Here is an 18273-nt window from a genome sequence, read left to right as displayed (position 1 = left end):
CATTTCATGGGATACACCCTCTTACTGTCTTGCGATGAGGCCCTCCAAGATGTCACTTTTGCAGGTTTGTTTATTGATTGCAGCTCTTTGGCTACCTTGATGCCTAATTACGTTAATGTCCTGGGGGAATTTCCTTCCTTAAGTGTCTGTGTGATCTTTGTCACCTTTTTGCTTTTTAAATAATCAACCCACGTTGTTATTTTCTTTCAAATGATTGCTCATATATTAAGTTCATCTGTGAACAGGATTTAATTAGCTGCAATGTTAACTATTAATTATTAATTGTTAATGCTTTGCTGCAAGGATGATTATATGTATATAGAGTGCATAAAGTGTAGTTGTGAGATGACATAAGTGAACTAAAATATCCAACATTTCTGTTAACCACCTCTCCTACTGCAATGCAACCAAACCATGCCTTAGTGGAAATGCAATCTGAGTGTTTTACTTTGAAGTACCTGTACACTTCCGGTGTGATTGTGCGTCATCATAACTTGTACCTTGACTCCCTTGGGCGTCGTGGGTTGAGGAAGAGTGTGAGAAGTGTACACGCAGTGTGACGCCTCTTTTGTGGGAATGAGGAAAAAACACACCGATAAACAGGCGACACGGTGGTGGTAGCGCATCATTTTTCCATTTTTTTTAACCTCTTCCTTTATTTTTCTCTATCCGTATGACTGCGTGAAGACTTAAGGTAAACACAAAGTCCATTATACGTCTTTACAGAGCAGGTGAACTGTACTTACTTTTATTTGTGCTGCTTATTTGTCAGCGCTCTTACATGTCCAGTATGATTAATGGGCTTTTTTTTAAGTTACACACTTTAATGAAAGGTGCCACTTTGAGTTCAATGACCTGGAGTTCATTTTTGTGCTTATTCGTAACTTATTAACCAGCTTGTAAACTAGCTCATTCTATAACACCAAATGTACTATTGTGGCCTTTTAAAGTGACTTGAGCGTCTCAACTATGATTTCTGCATGATTTGCGGACATCAGTGAAACAAGTAACTCACAAGGCAAAGGTCCTGAAAGGTCAATAAGGCAAACGTTGCTCTCATAGCTATTTCCTCTGCTCCACGGATAAGCACAACGTGTCTTGAATACACAACCAGAATGACCACCTGTCAGGTGCAGCTTTACCTGCCAGACAGCGTTTGTTTCTCACGCTTTTGGGGCGGCATCTTCAGGTGTTGTACAATCCCACCCCCCCCCCCCCCCCCCATAAAAGACCCCACCTTGATGTGAACATTTCAAGTGTAATCAAGGCGAGTTACTGTCTAGGCAAAGCAGCCATATTGTGTTATTGTGTGCTGCACGCAGACACACTTTTCAAACGTGGGCGGGGAGAGACTAGTTGTTGCAAAAGACTGACAGGTCAAACCAGATGCTGTCTACAATGCCTGGGGAATTTGCTGTGCCACATTTGAAAAGACCACTTTTCACTCCGTATGTAAACACAGCATCACACCTGAGGATGCCTGTTATTGGCCAAGATGTTTCCATGACTCTGGAATTGAATTCATTGTAACATGAATTTGACATGTATTTTTAAATGTACCTTGAACCCATAATCTAGAAACTTAAGAGTAGTAATATATTTACAGAATGGCAAATGGAAACAATGTTGTCAGCTCTGATAATAAAAATATGTTGTTAGTAGGGGAGTCCTCGTAGCCCTCTCGGCAGCTGGAGGAACTCGCTACATATAGTTCCCTTAAGAAAAGTTTGATACCTGAGCTTGGATGGTCTGATTCCTCCTTTTATTGGTAGTGACCAGGATGGATAGGATCAGGAAGGAGTACATCAGAGGGACATTACATGTTAGAGGCCTTGGAGATAAAGTCAGAAATGCCAGACTGAGATGGTTGGGACATGTCCAGAAGAGAGATAGTGAATATATTGGTAGAAGGATGCTGCGCTTAGAGCTGCCAGGTAGGAGGCGTAGAGGAAGACCAAAGAGGAGGTTTATGGATGTAGTGAAGGCAGACATGATGGTAGTTGGTGTGAGAGAGACAGATGCAGAAGACAGGGTTGGATGGAGGAGATTGATTTGCTGTTGCGACCCCTGAATGGAAAAGCCCAAAGAGAAAGAAGAAGAAGTTGGGGAGTCCTGACATCTTGAAACAAAAAGGTCATAAATGAGTTTCACTGCATGGGACTAGCGATGGGAAATTTGGCTCCCACACAGTTCTTGGTGTGATTTATAGCTTTGTATTTCAGGGTTGTGGGGTATGCTGGAGCATATCTCAGCTGTCAATTAGGAATGAAACTGTGTAAAAATGATTGTTCAGCCCAAATAAAATAACGGTTATTGCTGTCACTCAAGGCTGTTGGTCTTCACATACATATTCATGATGTGCGCATACACACACACAATTTCCAGTCATGCTGCTTATACTTTTCCATACTGCTATCATCAGCTGACAACAGCATGACTAGTGAGCATGTGTGTGTTATGTTGGCGTATTCAAAACAGGAAGAGGCGGAATGTAATGCGAGCAGTATTCTCAAACGTTGGAGCCCTCTCGGCAGCGAGAGGAGCTCCTGCCTATCGTTCCATTAAGAAAGGTTTGATGCCTGAGCTTGGATGGTCAGATTCCTCCGCGCAGAGAGTATCTGCCATGTTTTTGAGGAGATTCTCTCCACATTCACCACAGTATGAATCTATATCCTCATATGTGATTGGTCATATGGCATCCTGATCAAAAAGTAAAATGAAATAACAAATTGGGGAGTCATTTAAAGGGAATCAGTTCTTCTGATTCCCTACAATGGATGACACATTTGGCATCAACGTGTACTGTCATTCAGGTCCAACTAGTTTGCAGTATAAAGACTATACAGAAGAAAAGGTACACCATTGCACGTAAATTCATGTGCAATATTCTCAGTACAACATAATGATCTTTGGGCTATTGTTACACAGTTATATTCTTCTTGATAATGTCATTTAGTTCATATGATTGCTGTATCTCGCTGGAATATTAATAAAATTGATTCTGAATGTTTCTCTTTTTGAAACTGAGCACTCAAATCAGCAAATCAGCAACAAGTGGAATCGAAGCAAGATGTAAGATTTTGCAATAAGACAATGATTTAGCTTATCCAAGTGGTAAAGCTGTAACAGCTGTGGCAGAAAAGGGTTGCCACATACTTCAACTAGAAAAGCACTTGGAGAGTGCAGACTTCTGCCAAGTGCCATAGTTGCCCCCATATTGTGATTCTGTGATTTTTGTGGCGTTAGTTGCACGAATGGCAAAAATGGTTGTATCTCGCAACGTTAAAGAGTCCTTTCAAAAATTCTTGTAACCAGACGGTTATCCTGATCACCCTCAAAATTTAATCAGTTCTTCATATACCATTCCCGACCATTCCTGAAAATTTCATCCAAATGCATTCAGAACCTCTCTAGTTATTTTGAACGCAAACAAACAGATAAATGCCGTCCATAAAAACAAAACATAAGCATGATAGTGCCTTTCAAAAAATGTGGACAGACCAGACTCATTCAGCCTGCGTTGTAACCACACAACTGACCTACCCTTTGTCAAGTAAGACAATCCATCTTTATTATAAATATGCATTCTGCTGTAATTGAACTTCTCCCTGTTGTCACTTTATTTCAGATATCTGATGATGCAGAGTTCAGTTGAAACTTCACAAGTTATAAACGTCTCAAACTCCAAACCGGTTCTGCCTCCCAAACCTCGACTTGCTCCCAAGCCATTCTCGGTACAGAACACCACCGTTCGCTCCATACATTCACCAAAGGCTGTTCGTGTGTCCTTCAAGGGAACAGCAACATCCCAAGCTGGAAAGCCAGCGGCTCCAACTGTCCCCACACCAACTTTGACCAGCCCGGCTACAAAACCACGGCAAGAAAAGTCTACCAGTGTTCCAACAAAACCATCCAAGGATGAATCAAAACCTGTTCCAGTCAAGAAAAATGTTACCAAAACAAACCACAAATCAGAAACACAGATCGTAACTAATAGGGACCCAAATGCCACAAAGAAGGAAGTCAAGACTCAAGTGACCACTGTCAAAAAGGCAGAAGAAACACAGAGCAATGATTCCTCGAAAACCAATGAAACATTCCAGTGGGGTGGAACCAGGAAACGTTTGTCCGTAGAGCTAACCTCCAAGTTTAATTCCGGTGGTAGCCCTCAGCCTCCTGAACACAACAGAACCACATCACTAACCAAAGGAAAAGATCATGCTAACCAGCCCAAAACGAAAGTGCCTGAACCAACCATATCAGTGCACAAAGAAAAAGATCATGACAACCAGCCAAAAACAAAAATGCCTCAGCCAACTATTCCAGTGAACAAAGAAAAAGATCCTGACAAACAACCAAAAACAAAAGTGCCTGAGTCAACCATACCAGTGAACAAAGAAAAAGATCATCCCAGCCAACCAAAAGTGCCAGAGCCAACCACCACAGAATATAAAGAAGGGGGACTGACTGAAGACTCCCATGGTGGTAGCATCAAACGCAGAATTAGTCTTCTCTTTGACTCGGCGTCAAAGCCAGAGGTTACCGCTAAGAGAGGGCAGCCCGAGTTTGTCAAGGAAACAACTGGTGTCAAGGAACGGATCAAAAACTGGACCCTGGAGACGTGTTTAGAGGATCCGACTGACAAGAAGTCACAGGATGGAAACCAAACTCATTCTAATAGGTCAGTGCGCTTCCTTTCCTCTGTGATAGCAGTGTTCCATGCATTAGTGGTGGGCACAACTGTTCATTTCAGTCATTTCAGTCAGTTGGTCGTTAGCCTGTGATCTCCCCCTGTGCATAGACCCGGTCAGCTGTGTCTAGTCAGGCCGTTCACTCATGTTCCCGTTCGTTCCGACCCAACAGCGCAACAACACGTGACGGCTAGTGGTGTGTCGGTCATGAACAAACAGGTCAAAAGAACTAGTTCTTTTTGGTGAACGGAATGAACCAGGTCACCAACAGTGTCGGTCAATCTCTCGGCCTCGGTCTTTCAGTCAGCTAACCCCACCCACCCTCCGAGTGAGGCGCGATGATAGGTTAAGACAGGCAAGCATGCAGATAGTCCCGCCCTGCAAAAGGAACTGACTCTCCAGCCAATCAAAAAAAACATTTGCAACTAAACGGACTGAACGGGTATTTTAGGGGTAGTACTAAAATAACTAGTACTTTTGACCTGACACACCACTACCATGCGTGTCATTGTTTTTGTCGACTAATTTTATATTCACATATTTATATTTAAATATTCCATTGCAGACCATATTCCACCTCTGATAGTCAGAATTTATAGTATCTGTCCTTGTATGTAGTATAGGCGCTTCACACAAAAAATTGGAGCCCTTTTTTGATAAGCATCCTCGTCGTACCTGCCACACGAAAGCTTCTGTGCGAGACTTGATGCTTTGTTTTGTCCTCATCCGCACCCCTCCCTTCTGGGGTCCCACATGGCTCATATGTCGGCCCTTTGCTTTGTTTGCTTAATATTGCCTAAACGTGGCATTTTGTCCCATTGCTGTTCGGAGATGTTGTCTTGAAGATACGCACCATCCTCAGTTGCCACTCCCAAATTTAGTCACCAAACAGGCTCCTTTTTTACAAGTCATTTAAAAACATAAACTCTCAAACACTACGTGACTGTACAAGTGCAGGTATGCCTGTTTTGGCAATGACTCGTTTGACTTCATTTACTTTTCCTCCACAGCCAAATACCCGCAACTGCACCAACACCAGAAAAGACTCACACACTGCTACCTGTTGATCATCCTGGACCAAGGACCCAGTCAACACAATCTGTGGCTCTCTCTGATGCAACTGAACAACCAACAAAGCAACTCTATACATCTGAGGAGTCGGAGCAGAAGACATCAGAGGAAGATGATACCCACCCTTTGGCGCCTGCTGATGAGGCCTCCTCATCTGATGGTGTTGAAAGACGGTTTGTTCAGTTTGACTCCATGGAGAGAGATGATGGAGAACCTCTTCTTCCAGCGGGGTCAGAACCGGAAAGCAAATCAGATGAGGACGTCAGTCAATCTGAAGGGAGTGTGCTTGTGTCAGGACCCAGACCAGTAGAAACTCCACAGAAAAACGATGAGGAGAACATTGATGTGGAGCAACTCAAACAACGGGAATTTGGAAAAAAGCAAAAAGCAGAGGAAAGTGAAAAGGAAAGACTCAAGTTAGAAGAGGAGGAGAGAAAACAGGAGGAAGAGAAAGAACAAGTCAAGCGGATAAAAGAAGAGGAGATGAGGAGAGAGGTGGAGAAGGAGAAAGAAAAATTGAGGCGGAAGAAGGAAGAAGAGGAGTGGCGTAGAAGGGAGGAACGGGAAAGGGCGAGACAGGTAGAAGCGGAGAGGAAGAGGGCAGAGGAGGAAAAAGGGTTGAGCCTTAAGAAAGATCAAGAGGAGAGACGGATAAAGGAGGAACTGGAGAGCGAGAGGCTGAGGAAGGAGGAAAAAAGAAGGGAAGAGGAGGAGAAAGAAAGAATGAGGTTGAAGATAGAAGAAGAAGAGAGAAGGAGAAGGGAGGAACTGGAGAGGGAAAGGCTGAGGGAAGAGGAGAGAAGGAGGGAGGCGCAGGAGAGAGAACAAATGAGGCTGAAAATGGAAGAAGAGAAGAGGAGAAGGGAGGAACTGGAGAGGGAAAGGCTGAGGGAGGAGGAGAGAAGGAGGGAGGATGAGAAAGAAAGAATGAGGCTGAAGATGGAAGGAGAGGAGAGCAGGAAAAGGGAGGAACTGGAGAGGGAAAGGTTGAGGCAAGAGGAGAGAAGGAGGGAGGAGCAGGAGAGGGAAATAATGAGACTGAAAATGGAAGTAGAGGAGAGGAGGAGAAGGGAGGAACTGGAGAGAGAAAGGCTGAGGGAAGAGGAGAGAAGGAGGGAGGAGCAGGAGAGGGAACGAATGAGGCTGAAGATGGAAGAAGAGGAGAGGAGGAGAAGGGAGGAACTGGAGAGGGAAAGGCTGAGGGAGGAGGAGAGAAGGAGGGAGGATGAGAAAGAAAGAATGAGGCTGAAGATGGAAGGAGAGGAGAGCAGGAAAAGGGAGGAACTGGAGAGGGAAAGGTTGAGGCAAGAGGAGAGAAGGAGGGAGGAGCAGGAGAGGGAAATAATGAGACTGAAAATGGAAGTAGAGGAGAGGAGGAGAAGGGAGGAACTGGAGAGGAAAAGGCTGAGGGAAGACGAGAGAAGGAGGGAAGAGGAAGAGAGGGAAAGGATGAGGCAGAGAAGGGAGGAGCTAGATCGAGAAAGGTTGAAGGAGGAGAGAAGGCGAGAGGAAGAGAAAGAAAGAATGAGGTTGGAGATGGAAGAAGAGGAGAGACAGAGAAGGGAGGAACTGGAGAGAGAAATGCTGAGGGAAGAGATGAGAAGGAGGGAGGAGGAGAAAGAAAGATTAAGGCTGAAGAGGGAGGAAGAGGAGAGGTGGAGAAGGGAGGAACTGGAGAGAGAAAGGCTGAGGGAAGAAGAGAAAGAAAGGATGAGATTGAGAATAGAAGAAGAGGCGAGGCGCAGAAGAGAGGAACAGGAGAACGAAAGGCTTAGGGAAGAGGAGAGAAGGAGAAAGGAGAAAGAAAGAATGAGGCTGAGGATGGAAGAAGAGGAGAGCCGGCGAAGGGAGGAACTGGAGAGAGAAAGACTGAGGGAGGAGGAGAAGGAAAGAATGAGGCTGATGATGGAAGAAGAGGAGAAGCAGAAACGTGAGGAATGGCAAAGAGAAAGGTTAAGGGAAGAGGAGAGAAGAAGGGAGGAGTTGGAGAAAGGAAGATTGAGGCTGAAGAAGTTAGATGAGGAAAGACAGAGAAGGGAGCAAAAGGAAATGGAGATGAAAGTGCAGCAACAGAAGGAAGAAATGGAGAGACAGAGAGAGGAGGCAAGTAGAGAAGAAGAGAGAAGAAGGCAAGATGAACTGATGAGGAAGCAGGCACATGAAATGGTAGAGAAGCTTAGGATGGAGGCTGAGCGAAAAAGGGGAGAACTTAGGTTCCCCGGTAAGCGAAACAAGAGCCCGGTTGGTGAGGCGGAGCCATCTTTAATAAGCTTTAACTCTGGAGGCTCACCTCAAACTGCACACAGTCACTTCGCACGAACTGGGAGCGTTTACGATGACTTTTCGGTCAGTGAGCCTAATCTTCGGGTGGATGTTGGTAATTTTGATGATTATTCGGTGAAGCCAAAGAGATGGGGCTCACCATCTATTGTCACTCTGAGCACACGGGACGCGGTGGACGAAAAGCAGATACCCATTGATGTTGACCGTCTGGAAATAGAACCACGAGAGAGAGTGAGGACACATGAAGGCTTTGAGCAAGATTCAGTCTGGAGAAGCCATGAGCTGAAAGAGGAAGAGGGGCGGCTGGAACAGGAGGAAGAGCCTCAGGTGGAGGAAGATCAAAAAGTTCAAGAGCAAGATAATGCCGAGAAAGAGTGGGTGAGAAGAGGCAAAGATCACATACATGAGGTAAAGTCTATTACCTTTATATGTGCCTCTTTTAAACGTGCACCTTATATTTACTGGCACCGAAAGAGGAGTTCAGAACATTTGGATAGAGATACTCCCATCCCATTAAAAATAACAATAGATCAATTGATTGTTATATCTAGATGGTCAATACAGCTACCTAACCGTAACTCTGACTACCCCTCATTAGTTCTTCCTTAGTTTCTCATTAACTACTCCAAATGTATGAGTCTTAGTCATTAGTTCCTCAGTAACGACTGTATTTTTGTTTACCAGATTATGCTCTGTTGTGGTACAAGCAACATAGCATTTAAATGACGAGTCAACAGAATGGCTGCTTAATGAATGAGCAGAGCAGCTCAACAGCAATCGAGTGAACACCTACACCTACACAAACTTATGCCGCAGAGCCAACTGTATTGCGATCTACTAAGGTTAATAAAATGTATACACTCAGTTTGTGACAAGATCTTGCAAGATTAAAACACGATAAGATTTGTCATTCAGAAGAAAAATGTCTTACGATAAATGAATGAATTAATTACACAATCAATTAAAATGAACTGGATAATTTTTCTGGCCTCCCTGTATTGCCGTATGCATGCGTGTGTATACCTCATCTTCCGCCTCCAAACAGGCAGGAAGAGGGTTCACGCTACAGTGGTTCAGAGCCTTTGAACGTTTGATTGGCACAGTGAATACAAACGGAACATCACAAAAAGGGTGTGCATTCACAGAAAGGTACAGCACAAAGGAAATGCTGCTCTTTAACACAGTTGAAAAGCCAGCATTTCAAGAAATGCTCCAAATGTTTGACGGTACAAATTACCTGTAAGAAAATACATGCAAGAAACATCAATTCCACAACTTTTACAGGGTGAAAGATCACATATTAAAGACTATTTCATTATTATGAAAAAATTGGACTATTTTTCCGAACTGTACCTTGCTGCATGTTACTGACAGTGGACTTATATTCTCTGAGGTCTTGCTTGGTGGAGTCATTGATTGTGCATTTTGATCTGATAACTGGGTTGTGATTCTTGATTTGTTTTGGGTATGGCATAGGTTAAAATGATTAAGACTCAGTAAAGGACAACATATCACAAACAAATCACATCTACTGTATTGAGAGTGAACAGCAAGCTGGAACAGATTAGATCACCTTCTTGTTTCAACATGCATCATTTTTGCAGCGAAACCACTGAGCTCTGTGGTTATGTTGTGTGTGTGTGTGTGTGTGTATGTGCATCATTGTGATACTCCTTCAGTCTGTTGGTGTGTTTGCATGCTTTAGCAAATAACCTCAAACCTACATACATGATGAGCTGTCAGATGGCACGGCACATAATATGACTGTTTTCACTTAGAGCAAAAAATGGGGCATGAAAGCTTCTTCTTTGGAAACCTTTATATTTGACCTTTACTGTGTTTTGTCGGTGTTGCTGGCCTTGACTATACTGTACAGCCATGCTTTCACCACCAGGTGGCAATGCTGCAGTTGAAACCTCCCTAAGGCACTTGTCTTTTCTAGTATAAAGCAACATGATGGCTTATCAAATGACAAGTGATAAGATGTATAGCATATGAACAAATATTATGTGTGTATTGAACCTAACTGAGACATGCTTGAATAAAGTAAAATGCAAATACGAGGGCAAACACAAGCTGTGCAGTCAACCAAGCATGCTTTTACAGGCCCTTTGCGCAAATGACAGACAGGCCAGTGTCAAGGCACCAAGGTGTTATGTGGTCATCTTGTCCTCATTTGGATCTGGTCAAAAGGCTAGCATGTCAGAATGACCAAACATGGGGCTTTTGTGCTGTCTTGCCGTCTCTCCAAGCCTTCTCTCCACTCTGCTTATGAGAGCTTGCCTTTCTCCCTCCGCACTCACAACACACAAAAAAAGGATGGGCTTATCCGTGGACAGGAAAGTTTGCGTGTCCTTTGACCATGGAGAGCCAGAGCTCCTGTCAAACTATTACATTCCAAGAGGATACCGAGATAAAGATGCCGCCTGCTTCTTCATTGAGTAAACTGCATTAAACAAGCTCTGTCTGAGATATTTGGCTTACTTTTGGGGATTTTTCCATTGCAAAGCACAGACTTCAGGTATGCCCTTACCTCCAAATTATCCACAGTCCAGAGGAGATCAAAGGATGACTCGACTCAGACTGGAACCACTGTTTTCTTAAAGGATGTGATGTGTGAGATGCAAGCAAAGCCTCACCAGTAGATACACTCATAAAAGCCTTTTTACTTCAGAGACAGAAGGAGGTTTTCATTGACTTTTTTGCCATGATGATCCTTAGATGAGATTCTTTGGGAGACGATGTAACCCCTGCAGTGGACCACTCCATCTCGTCACCTCTCCATTTCCCTAGTATCAGAAAAGCTGAGGTCTCCATACATGCAGTACTTGGAAGGGAAAGTGTCAGCTGCTCAGCGTGAAGTGTCTGGCTGGGCGGATGGCATACGCCGCTCCTTTCGGGAGGTTCTCGGGCTCATCCAGGGCACCGCAGAGGAAAAGCAGGTCAAACGCAACAAGGAAGTGGAAAATGGAAACCGCAAAGGAAGGCTACAGAGAGCCATTATGCCTCTTCATAGTTTTGCCCACCACAGCAGGCGATCGCTGCATTGCTTTTCCATCAGAAGTCGACAAACTCTGCAAAAGAAGTCCACGGAAATCTGCTCTGTAAGAAGTGCTTTTGTTACTGTGCCATGCGTAAGTCTCGGTGCAGGTCAAGAACAATGTTCTTCATGCCAACTTAACCCAACATGAGCAAGCACCGAGGAAGGAAAAACCCTCTCATGAAGGATCCTTGAATAGAACATAGAGCAGAATAGAGCAGTGGTAGTCTGTTTCATGAAAGACATGGTTATCGGATAAGGTCTTCCAAATGCAGCGTGTTATCAGGTACATGCATGCCCCCTTCCCTCACTGTGGTTCCATGTTTGTCATAGATAAAGCAGAGGTCATTAACAAAGCGTCATCCTACTATGGCATTTTATGTCTACACAGCCCATTTTTGTTTAATGCTTGTTGTTCTAGCTCCTTGGGTTTCTGTGTCTTGTCATTTTAACCTCCCAGGTTGTCCCTGGATTTGTCCCCTCTTAGGGGGCTTAAAGGGATAGTTTGGATTTTTTGACATAAAGTTGTATGACATCCCCATCATCAGTGATCTGAAATATCCCTTTAAAGAAAAAGAGTCAGGTTTTATGACACCACTTTGCATTTATGCTATTTGCACAAAGTATCAATACCAGGCTGAATTTTACTCACTATCGAATCGGAAAATAAATCAGTGGTATCACCCATCACTACTCATGGCAGCATACAGCAACTCATGGTGGCATGAGTTGTCGTGAGTGAGGCACTGTGTCACTACACCTGAAAAGTAGTTCTTCAGTGTTAGCTTCTACAAAATAGTGTCGCTGTAGCTTGATTGATATGCAGGTCATGTTGTGCAAATTGATCATTGTTGTTGTTTTTTTGAGTTTTTTTTTTTATTTTAAGGGTGCTGTAGAGGTGGAATTGGTGTGTCCCATTATGTGCAAGGTTAGCTGCCTCAACTGCATGGATGGGCAGTTTTCATTTAAGTGAGTTAATATGTCTGGCTGAAATGGTAACATCTTGCTCTCAGCAGGCATAAAGAAAGTGCGAGACCCATGGTGCTAAAATCAAAGCTGTGATATTTGGATGTGAATCTCTGCTTTAGTTTATATGCTGACATTCAGCATGCTTGCAAAAAGTAACTGTTACTGTAATCCGGGAACCTCTGTCTACTCTTATGAACACACCTCATTGCCTACATAGATGAAATAGACTCTACCATTGACAGTGACAATGCAGGTTAATCTCGGACAATGTGTTGTAGGCATGCACTGTGTTATATTTTAGTGACATCTTTTAAATTTAACACTTATATAATAATAAGATACACAAGAAAAAAAACAAGTAAACCTGTTTAGTGACAAGGATGACATACATAGGTTGTTATTTCTTAAAGAATTCTGAGACAACAGGATAAAAGACTTTAATTTCAGTTGATAATTATAGATGCATTTTATGACTGAAAAGCATTTCCGTCTATATTTTTTCCACTAGCCGAAAGGTCATCTGCCTGTGGAAAAATCAATACAAAGCTGCTAATTTATGCAGCCGATGTGACCAGATTAATGCGCTGCCATTGTGTAATAAGTAATTAGAAGAAGTCCATGAGTCATCACACAAAGCCAAGTGGTGTTTACAAACGTTTTCCTCTGTATCCAAGTGACCGTATCTGACAACAAAGCAGATAGATGTGCCCCGTGACAGGTTGCTTTTATTTGGCATGTGTGCACATACATTCCAGCATTTAGGCGTGGCAACAATTTGGCAATCTGCAGGCAGGGGTATGTGGTTCTATATTGGAGTGTGCACATGTGCAAGTGCACACCCCAGCCACTGTGAGCAAGTCATTAAATGATGCATGCCTGTCTAGTCAGTGATCTCTGCTTCTCCTCCATCTTTAGCTACATTTTGGGATTCTTGTATTAAAAACTGTATCCAAATCTTTCTTCCTATCCCTTAGGATCCTGTCCACAGTTATGGTGAAGCTACTGCTGCTTTGGCAGACGATGAATCTGACAGGCCACATGCAGCCTATGAATGGAGATCTAGAACTGACCGGTAGGATAAACTTGTTGCCTTTTACAATATACAGATTTCAGCGTGTATGTAACCTAATTTCACCCAAAGTTGAGATATTTGGTTGTGAAGCAGAACCCATGAACACAAAAAAGACATTTTACCACCTCCATTTCTATTTTGAACTACCTTTGCCCTCTAGTGGTTGACAATGCACAACACAGGTAATCAGAAGTGTCACTGTCAGGAGTGAGCAACAATAGTTTGATATTTCCCACTCCTTTGTGATTGCACTGTTTTTCATTCAAGTCCAAAGTCTTTCACTGACGGGCTTCCTGAGGTCTCACATGAAGAGGCTGATACGACAGAACCAGTGCTGTCTCCTTTCCCTGAGGTTGGTCATGACTTTTCACGTAAACCCACACACACTCTCATTTGTTATGATTGTTGTTACCTGATGATGGCAATTTGGCAAAGTTGGGCTACACATGTTAGCATCATCGACTGTATGGCCCAGGGCGTCGCATAACTGCGACCCTCACTCGGGTTGCAGGTATGTTGGAGCCTATCCCAGCTGTCTCTGGGCCAGAGGCGGGGTACACTCTGGACTGGTTGTGAAGCTAACCAATAATAAATAATGACTTCTGGTGCTGCATGGTTTTGCACCGTATTCCGTATCTTTCTTTCTTTTTGTCATCTTTTTTGTCAGACGGAGGAGACCTGGGTTCCATTCCCCGCTCGGGCAGCTCTTTGTGGAGTTTGCATGTGCGTGGGTTTTCTCCAGGGACTCCAGTTTCTTCCCCCATTCCAAAAACATGCTAGGTTAATTGGCGACTCCAATTTGTTCATAGGTATGAATGTGGGTGGGAATGGTTGTTTGTCTATATGTGCCCTGGGATTGGCTGGCCACCAGTCCAGGGTGGACCCCGCCTCTCGCCCCAAGACAGCTGGGATGGGCTCCAGCATGCCCGTGACCCTAGTGAGGATAAGCGGCATAAAAATGGATGGATGGGTTTGCTGTGCAGAATTAGCTTGCTAAAAGTCAGGGAAGAACTGAGGTGTGTGAGGTTCACTGCAGTCTCCTGTGACTTTAGAGGTATATTTATATACTGATATATATTGATTGATACATCATAAAGTGTTTTGTTGCACAGAGCTTCACCCCTCTGCTCAACACCAGTGCACAGAGGTCCAGGGCGGCTCTTAGCAAGATGCACAGGCGATCACGTCCATCGCGCTCAAGTCGCACCACACCATCTATGGTAGAAATTCAGGACTGGAGGTCTTGTGACACCACAGGTAATCTATAATCTCAACCTCCACAAATGTAGCTCAGATTTGCTGGATATCTTCTGTAAATGTACTCGCTGTAGAAGCTGTCTAGAAATGTTCACTTGCTGATTTCAGATGGAGAGCAAAGGGAGTCAGACTCTGATGAAGAGCAGCCTCAACAAGGGATAGTCTCCTCTCCTCCTGCCTACAGAAAGACCCCCATGTTGCCTGGCGTGAGCCCATTAAGCCTCATTGTAAGTTCAAGGAGTGTAGCATGTCACCCATATTGTAAAAGCACCTTACTTTACTGTACATGCTCCCACAGGCTCAGATGAAAAAGCGAGCAGAAGCACGAGAAGAGACTGAAGAGGAGAAGGGCAGTGGGGACAAGGAAGGTCCAAATGATGTAGTGGAGCCATCAGCTGCCTTCCAACTGTCTCACTCTCCACGACTTCCTGCTCATCTTGCTGGAGCCGCACGAGTTCTTCCACCTTTAGGTGGCACAGATGGAGGGTAAGAACAGCGCAGGAAACAAAAAATTTGTGCTGTGCAGAAAGTTCCGTTTTTTTTTTTCATAAAATGTTTCTATGTGTCTCTCAGTGCTACATCATCTCCGGCGTGGCTCACAGAATTGAAGTCGAAGAAGCGTATCAGTCAATATGAAGGGGAATAGTATCTGAGCAGCATGCATGAAAGGAATGTCTTCCTCCTATATAGCGACCCCCATGCTGCTAGGAGAGAATCCCTCCATGTCAGATGTTGCTGCAGAGAGACACCTCACCAAGGTCTTCATTTTGCACTTAGAGTGCCTATTTTGTACATTTACTGAAATATGCAAAAAAGGAAATTCAGGCATTTGTGGAATACATTGAACACATTTTGTCTTGTAAATGATTTGTTGCCAAGGCTGTGCGCCATGATTGTTTTTTGTTGATACCAAGTGCATGTTTAAAGGTCATCATGGACCTTGCGTGTACACATATGCAAATATAAGACAGTACAATGCACTACAATGATGTACAAAGCCATACCACAAAGCATGTGATCACGTCAACCAGCTTGCAGGAGATTTAGGAATGTTTTTATGCTACCACAATGTATGAAGGTGTTTAACTACTTGAGATGAAGTGCCTTTGTTTTCTAATGGACAAAAAGACCACCATCAACAACTCGTTTCTTTCAGTGGAAATGTGTTGCAATGCATTAAAATCTTTTCTATGAAATGTATTGGTGTGGGTTGTTGTCTTTTGTGAGGAGAACCCTCATATGGAAATAAAGTTGCTAGGCACTGTCAGAGATAGGATGCAAGATCGGCGGATGGGATCCATACTGCTGAGTGAGACTGAGCTCAGCTCATTCTCCAGGTTGGCTGGCTAGCTGGCAGCATGTGTGCTCACTATAGGATCATGGTGAGGATGGCAGCATGGGCCGAGCCGGGCAGCGTTTGCCAGGGACAGAGAGGGCAAGCCTATTGAGAAGCAGTGTGATGGACACAATGGGTACGACAGACTTGCTGCATCAACAGGCTTTTTGCTGCTGTGGCCAGAAATAAACCATAAATACCCCACCGGCCTCCACCGATTGCTCGCCAGGCCTCCACACCCACACACCCTCACACTGAGACAGACCGAAAAGAAAGACAAGAAAAAGGAAAGACTGGAAGTTTGGCTTGTACGAGGTGCAGTGAAACACAAGCCATCCAGGTAAACAAAAAAACATACAAACTCTTAACTGTGTGTACTGTTGCACGAGCCAGTGCAAACAATTCTGGAAACAAGCATACTGAATACCTGTATTTCATAGAAATGTGTGAATTTACTTAACACTATTAACACACTATTGAACTGAAATGAGATTTTCTGTTCCAGCAATAAACTAAGGAAAATGACAGACCAACAAGGAACCCCAGACCAGTTCCCTGCAGAGAAGGGCCAAGGAGGAGCTGGAGCCTCATATAAGGTACTCTCTTCTGAAGTCTTCTTGAAATGTTTCTACATTTGAATAGCATTATAAGATTTCAATGACTACCATCTTCAACATTATAGGGACTTTAATCCACCAACATGTCTGCTGTTAAGAGACTGCCGTCTGTGCATTCAATAATACAACAGTATCTTACTCTGGCCAGTCTACAACTTCTCCCCCCAAACACCAAAACCCCACAACTCCGATCATTTTTTAGAAATTTTATTTTGGCATTCCTACATTTCCGTAACTCCTGCCATGTATTTTCCTGATGTGGAGAAGTCGGGGGTGTTACCAATGCTAATTAGATTAGGTCAATCAATTGGTGCTATTTTCTCACAATGAGGCTTATTGATGCTTACTATTCCTGTCTTTTAGTTGACGGTTTTTGAGTTTGAGAACTTTCGCGGAAAGAAAGTGGAATTGTCTGGTGAATGTAAAGATGTGTTGGAGAAGACCCAAAGAGTTGGCTCCGTCATCGTGGAATCTGGACCGTGAGTGACTCTCCATCTTCATAAAAAAAACACAAATATCATCTTTCTTTGTCCCCATGGCCGGTTATTTAGCTGTCACACATGCATGGGTTGCTTTGTGCGGGTACACGATTACAGACTAGCTTTGTTACGTGCAATAGAGTAGGACAACCAAGACTGAAAATGGAGGTTCCACTGTACCGCATTGCTCTCCTCTTGGATGGCTTGCTCAGATTCCACAGCCAGCTGTGAAAGCAGCAAAAAGCAGCAAGTTGTAATACATGGACTTCCTAAAGTTGTGATGTGAGAGATCTTGTGAACATTCTTCAAAAACATTTTATACGTGTATGTACTCTGAAAAGCAAAAAAAGGTAGGGCAGGACTCTTTTAATGTGTGTGCTTTCGCCTTCTGTTTTAGTTGGGTGGGTTTCGAGCATCCAAGTTTTGCAGGAGAGAAGTTTGTTTTGGAGAAGGGAGAGTATCCCCGCTGGAGCACCTGGACCAACTGCCAGAGTCACTTCTGTCTGAGCTCCTTCAGGCCCCTGAAAGTGGTCTGTGATGATGTATTTTAACAAAAGCTCTGCAGAACTTGTGCCGACTAGCGTCTCTCTCCAGGATAATGCCGATCACAAGCTGCACCTGTTTGAGAATGCAGGCTTTGAAGGAAGGAAGATGGAGATTGTTGACGATGATGTTCCCAGTCTGTGGGCTTATGGTTTCCAGGATCGTGTGGCGAGTGTTAAGGCCATCAACGGCACGTAAGATACAACCTCCTGTCTTTGAAATCATCCAAAAAGCAAGTACAGTGAAACTTTCACAGCCCAACCTCCAAAAGATTTACAGTGTAAACTTCAGCCATCATTTTCCGTAAAAAAAACCAACAATTCACTTTAAATGATTTCTTATGGGTTTATTAACCAGCATCACTGAGGAGATTGACTTTGGAGGTTCCACTATAACGGTAATATTACATTTCATTCTCAAGGTGTTATTCAGTACACTCTCTGTACTTTGCCTCCTAAGGTGGGTGGGCTACATGTATCCGGGCTACAGAGGGCGCCAGTATGTGTTTGAGCATGGAGACTTTAAGCACTGGAATGATTGGGGAGCCACAGCGCCTCAGATCCAGTCCGTCCGACGTGTGCGGGACATGCAGTGGCATAAGAGGGGATGCTTCATTGCTCCTACACCTAATCCCAATCCCAATCCTAATCCCAATCCCAATCCTTCTCCTAACCCCAATCCTACTCCTAACCCCACTCCCATCCCAAAACCTTCTCCTAACCCAAAATCGCAAACCCAGCCTTAACCCTACAAGAAAACACCTCCGGCACCTCCTGACAGCTCCTGGGACAAGCTGAAGGCAGTCAGCCAGCTCCCGGTCTGTCCTACATACCCCCTCCACCGTTTTACTGACTACTGGAATTTACAAAGATGAAGCATGCATCAGTGACTAAAAAATAAAGGTTTTGGCCCCAA

The 18273-nt window shown here is 43.9% G+C and overlaps 2 protein-coding genes across 2 annotated transcripts; both read left to right on the top strand.

Moving 5' to 3' along the window:
• Nucleotides 1–506: 506 nt before the first annotated feature.
• tnks1bp1 (tankyrase 1 binding protein 1) lies at nucleotides 507–15579 on the top strand. The gene is made up of 9 exons (XM_058055061.2): nucleotides 507–694; nucleotides 3629–4681; nucleotides 5702–8453; nucleotides 13029–13126; nucleotides 13394–13478; nucleotides 14239–14383; nucleotides 14492–14610; nucleotides 14682–14869; nucleotides 14957–15579. The coding sequence occupies exons 2-9, from the start codon at nucleotides 3636–3638 to the stop codon at nucleotides 15027–15029; spliced, it is 4506 nt and encodes a 1501-aa protein (XP_057911044.2). The 5' UTR covers nucleotides 507–694; nucleotides 3629–3635; the 3' UTR covers nucleotides 15030–15579.
• Nucleotides 15580–15917: 338 nt separating this feature from the next.
• Nucleotides 15918–18273, top strand: crybb3 (crystallin, beta B3). The gene is made up of 6 exons (XM_058055845.2): nucleotides 15918–16059; nucleotides 16225–16315; nucleotides 16700–16815; nucleotides 17213–17345; nucleotides 17410–17552; nucleotides 17818–18273. Exons 2-6 carry the CDS (start codon nucleotides 16241–16243, stop codon nucleotides 18101–18103), a joined length of 753 nt encoding a protein of 250 aa, XP_057911828.2. The 5' UTR covers nucleotides 15918–16059; nucleotides 16225–16240; the 3' UTR covers nucleotides 18104–18273.

The sequence above is a fragment of the Doryrhamphus excisus genome, linkage group LG18 (genome assembly GCF_037039965.1).
Source record: "Doryrhamphus excisus strain RoL-2023G ecotype Guam linkage group LG18, RoL_Dexc_Guam_v1.1, whole genome shotgun sequence".
In the NCBI taxonomy this organism is placed as follows: Eukaryota; Metazoa; Chordata; class Actinopteri; order Syngnathiformes; family Syngnathidae; genus Doryrhamphus; species Doryrhamphus excisus.
This window is presented reverse-complemented; position numbering and strand designations above follow the sequence as displayed.

Excerpts from the sequence above, each read along its gene's own strand:
- tnks1bp1 (XM_058055061.2), top strand. The coding sequence starts at position 3,636 with ATGATGCAGAGTTCAGTTGAAACTTCACAAGTTATAAACGTCTCAAAC. Across the intron at positions 4,682-5,701 it reads AACCAAACTCATTCTAATAG|CCAAATACCCGCAACTGCAC; the intron begins GTCAGTGCGCTT and ends TTTCCTCCACAG. Across the intron at positions 14,870-14,956 it reads TTAGGTGGCACAGATGGAGG|TGCTACATCATCTCCGGCGT; the intron begins GTAAGAACAGCG and ends TGTGTCTCTCAG.
- crybb3 (XM_058055845.2), top strand. The coding sequence starts at position 16,241 with ATGACAGACCAACAAGGAACCCCAGACCAGTTCCCTGCAGAGAAGGGC. Across the intron at positions 17,346-17,409 it reads CCTTCAGGCCCCTGAAAGTG|GATAATGCCGATCACAAGCT; the intron begins GTCTGTGATGAT and ends GTCTCTCTCCAG. Across the intron at positions 17,553-17,817 it reads GTTAAGGCCATCAACGGCAC|GTGGGTGGGCTACATGTATC; the intron begins GTAAGATACAAC and ends TTGCCTCCTAAG.